General features: G+C 29.9%; 1 protein-coding gene across 2 annotated transcripts; it reads left to right on the forward strand.

The window, feature by feature from the left end:
* Nucleotides 1-818: 818 nt before the first annotated feature.
* On the forward strand, nt 819-2,367 carry LOC113850033 (photosynthetic NDH subunit of subcomplex B 4, chloroplastic). 2 transcript variants are annotated; one of them, XR_003502162.1, is made up of 7 exons: nt 903-1,001; nt 1,078-1,122; nt 1,213-1,372; nt 1,465-1,520; nt 1,594-1,665; nt 2,033-2,279; nt 2,324-2,367. XR_003502162.1 is itself a non-coding variant. In XM_027480346.1 (6 exons), the coding sequence occupies exons 1-6, from the start codon at nt 903-905 to the stop codon at nt 2,159-2,161; spliced, it is 561 nt and encodes a 186-aa protein (XP_027336147.1). In that variant the 5' UTR covers nt 819-902; the 3' UTR covers nt 2,162-2,365. The 2 variants fall into 2 exon arrangements, 1 of the variants encoding a protein (XP_027336147.1); XM_027480346.1 differs by having other exon boundaries at nt 819-1,001; nt 2,033-2,365.
* The last annotated feature ends 2,209 nt before the right edge of the window (nt 2,368-4,576 follow it).

The following is a 4,576-nucleotide window of genomic DNA, read 5'->3' on the forward strand; positions in this document are numbered from 1 at the left end:
GCCACGAAAAGAAAATCCCCTTCCTCTTTCTATGGAGCATTTAAATAAAGAAAATTTTACGGTATGTTTGTTTGCATTTTTAAAAAAAATTAAAAATACATTTAATTTTAATTTTTTTTAAAAATGTAAACAAACATATTCGAATTACACTATTTTTCTCCCCACCAATAAGGCGTTAACATTATTGATGAATTTTACCATGACAACTGATAAAAAATTTGATTTTTAACACTACTAGCATTTTGTTTGCCCTGTTGTACAAGCTAAGGAATTATACCGGTGCTAGAGTTTTTCATATTTTAATTATTGTGTTGAATGAGAACTCTATTTTGCTTGATATCTATAATTTTTTTTTTATCACGTTATATGTCTTTAACTTTGACACCAAATGCTGATACTTAATTTACCATGCAAGTCACTTCAAGACGAAAATGACTCGTTCTTATGACAAACTAAATTGATAGATAATTCTTCAATTCAAGGACTATGTTTTTTATTGCAATCTCAAAAGTCAAATTCATCGATAATATTATGAATCGGGCACACAAAAACTTTTATTTACCAAATTATTGTTTTATTCAAAACAGTGGTGATATTTCTTTTCTTTTTAATTTAGCAAGTAAAAGTAAATGGGATATTTAGGTGAATGAATTTGGGAGGTTAGATGCTTTAATGTTGAACAATATAGGTCCAAGGTTTGTGGCTTGTAAAGATGATAAAAATTGAAAGGGTGTTGTATAAACGAGGATACTGCGGTCATTTAGTTGAATTGTTTTCCAATTTGTTGGAAGTATGAACTTGAAGGGTGGTTCTTCGTTGTACTCTTATCCACTCTATCCCATATATGTGAGGACCAGCATAGCAACCACTTTCCAGCACTATTGCACTTTTTATTCAAAGCCATGGCTGAAGCTATCTCGGGTTTCACCGTTTTCAAATCACACATTCTTAACTCATGTCAACAAACAAGGAGGTTTCAAGTGAACCCGTCTTCAAGATTGGTAAATTGTTCCTTCCCTGTCCATTTCATCACATGCTAGTACTTAAAAGCTGAACAATAAAGTCTTTCTTTTGCAGCCCAAGCAGCATTCAAACTCTACCCTTTTCAACAAACAGTTGCACGTAAGTAGTAAATATTTTGAATGTGGAAAACAGCTTCATATAAATTTTAAGCCTTGATAACATACTGCAACTTATGTATTTTGAAACAAGGTCTTAGAGGGCAAGAACAAAAGAGCATCTTTGTGTAAAGTGAATGGCTTCCCAGATTGGCCACTGATGGCAATTATAGTAGAGCAAATGGAAGGGCAGAGAGATCTTATAACTCACAAATCAATAATTCATCTAAGTGATCAGGAAATAAAAAATGTTTGTAAGTCTCAACCTTCAAACACTTTTCTTCAATTTTTATTTTTCTTCTGGGATTTTTAATTTTATTTCTTATTGGTACCCATTCTACTGCAGATGCTTGGTACATTATGTTCACTGTTTGGGGATGCTTGTTCTTTGGTTCCATGAAGGTAAAGCACTTCTTCTATTCATGTTTAGCAATTGTGTATGGATATTTTAACTTTTTGGCTTGATATGATTTAGGACCCATATTACGACTCAGAAACATACAGGGGAGATGGAGGAGATGGCACTGGCAATTGGATCTATGAGAAGGTAAATATTTATGAATTATCCTTCTTGCACTGAAAGCCCATACTCAAAGCAATTAGCATAAAACTCCATACAAGCTAAAAGGCTTATTGTTGCAAACCATTCAGTTTCGATTAGTTGGGAATAAAACACTGGTGTCCACATCCACATTATGTGTTAAGACCAGAAGATGCCAAACTATTAGCCATGGGTACTTAACTATTTTACAACATAAATGGTTTTATTTGAAATCGCAATAATAATCAACGTGGAAACAAAATAGGATATGCTGATGTAAAGCCTTCTACAATAGAAAAATAGCACTCTTTTCCCCGTGAGTAGAGTCTAAAGAAAAACATTATGAATTGTGAGTATTATTATGGCTATGCAGCAAGAGATTATGGAAGCAGAAGCCAGAGAAGCTCTGTGGCGTGAGGAACTGATTGAGGAGATAGAACAAAAGGCTGAAGGGTTGAGAGAACTTGAAGAAGCAGGAAAGAAGGAGGAACTTGTCAAGTGATTTTCTGCATCATGCATGCCCATGCTTCCATCCATTAACAAAGTGATCCTCCGTGTTGTGTATATAAAAAGTAAGAGTAAATTCTCATGCTCCAAATGCACTCTTAAACCAAGGATATGTTACTTTGAATACCGGGTCACTGTATAAATAATACAAGGGTAGGATGTATTTTAAGCATATTATTATTTAAACATTTCATTCAAGACTAACAACATGTGTGTTTAGCGCCAACAAAGGCAAACCATGAGGATACATTCAATGTTTGTCCGCATCACGTATGAAAAGATTTATCAAACGAGATAAATTTTTTTTAATGATTTTTATGAATGGTGTCAATTATTCGTGTCCAAACATATAAAACTAAGGATATTTTTGGAAGAGAAGTGAGAGAAAGATATTTTCTAATATTAAATTAAGAAAATTATTTATTTATGATTATAAATACATAATTAATATATTAATTTTTTAATTTATTAATTTATATATTTTACAATAAAAATATTAATTTTAAATATTTATTTAAAATAAATATTTTGTTTTTCTCTCCTCTCTTTTAAAATTTACTTTCTTTAAATAATACCTAAATAACTTCATAAATAATTAATTAAGATGACTAAATTAACACAATAAAATGCAAACATGATATTGGATTGTTTGATAACTTCTGTTTTTTTTTAATACAAATTACTTCTTTTAGTATAATGTATAAAAGTTTCTTAATTTAACTCAAAATATTTTTTGTACTATTAAATCCATTTTTACTATAATTTAAATTAAAATGTAGCAATTTCAGTTTAATCTAATGACTTGAATGTCATAACTTTCTTCTTGATTTTTTTAATTTTACAACAAAAATGAAAATAGTGACAGAAAGAATAAGAACATGTAGAATCAACATGATTTTGTCAGTTTGACTTATGTACACAGGTAAATTGAAATATTTTTATTACTGTAATTTGTGAATATAAATTACAAGATTCATTAGGGAAATGTATTATATCAGCTTTTTTTAAGCTTGATTAAATAATGAGCATAACTCACTCTAACAACCCATAACTCTTAATTAACCAATTAAAGAGAATAACAACAGAAACTTAAGAGACATATAAGAGTTATATAGATTCAAGATATCTCAACAATTCTTCATCTTGACTTAAATTCTCCCAAAACATCAATAACCAAGAATAGCTCTCCTATCAATACACCCTAAAAGTCTCAAGGTATGCGAACATTCACCAAGTCTAAGATCTTTAAACTTCTTTGTATGCAAAGACTTAATCAATATATCTATTAGATTATCTATGGAGAAGAATTTATATTCAATTACATCTCGAATAAAATTCAATTTAACGTAAATATGCTTTGATCTTTTAGATAAACTAAATTTTTAACCAAGTTCAATGCACTTTGACTATCACATATAACACACCTTTGCACATCTAAACACAGATTATCAATAAAACTTTGTGATCATATACCTTCTATAACTCCTTCTATCAATGACACATACTTTGATTCTATAGTAGATAAGGCAATAGTAGGTTAAAGTGTTGCTTTTTAACTAATAAAATATTCATAAAAAGTAAAGATATAACATGTCAATGATCTCCTCTTTATAAGACCTCCTCCATAGTCAAAATATGTCTAGCCAACAAGACCACTATCAATTCCATTAGAACCATAAACCAAACAAATATCACTAGTACCTTTCAAATATCGCATAATTCACTTTACACTTCCCAACGAACTTTTCTCGAATCACAGATAAATTTTCTTACCATACTAATAATCTAGTCTAGTGCAAACCGTAACTTACATTAAGCTTCCAACAACACTAGAATAAGAAATGTCACTTATATACTTATCTTCATCAGTATTAGGAATTGTGTTACTATCAAGTTTAAAATATGATGTTAAGGGAGTATTCACTAGTGTAAAATTTTCCATTTAAAAAGAATGCAACAACTTTTCAATGTATTTCTTTAAAGATACATAAAGTAAACCCGCACTCCTATCTCTTTAAATTTTTATACTCAAAATTTTGGATACACCTTAGTCTTTCATCTTAAATTCGCAGCTCAATACTATTTTGAGATTATTAATTTTAACCATATTAGTTGCAATTAACATGTCATCTCCGTATAGCAACAAATAAAGATATGAATCATTTGACAACTTATTACTGTAGACACAATAACAAGTTGATTGCGAACAAAATTATAAATAAGAAAAGTATAAAACCTCTTCCACCACTGCCTCAGGCTATCTTTTAAGTCACACTGGACTTTTTTAGCAAATGTATATAGTTTTCTTTTCCAACCTTAAAAAACCATCAAATTGTGACATATATATCTACTCATTTAGATTTCTATGCAAGCAGCTTTTACATCAAGCTTCTCCAACTCCAAAGTTAAA

This window comes from Abrus precatorius, unplaced genomic scaffold, assembly GCF_003935025.1.
Source record: "Abrus precatorius isolate BTA unplaced genomic scaffold, Abrus_2018 Scaffold10, whole genome shotgun sequence".
NCBI classification, from domain to species: Eukaryota; Viridiplantae; Streptophyta; class Magnoliopsida; order Fabales; family Fabaceae; genus Abrus; species Abrus precatorius.

What these genes read in the sequence shown, in the direction of transcription:
- LOC113850033 (XM_027480346.1), top strand. Translation starts at nt 903, where the DNA reads ATGGCTGAAGCTATCTCGGGTTTCACCGTTTTCAAATCACACATTCTT. An exon ending in TGAACCCGTCTTCAAGATTG is followed by an intron (nt 1,002 to 1,077) that starts GTAAATTGTTCC and finishes TTTCTTTTGCAG; the next exon opens with CCCAAGCAGCATTCAAACTC. An exon ending in GCAATTGGATCTATGAGAAG is followed by an intron (nt 1,666 to 2,032) that starts GTAAATATTTAT and finishes ATGGCTATGCAG; the next exon opens with CAAGAGATTATGGAAGCAGA.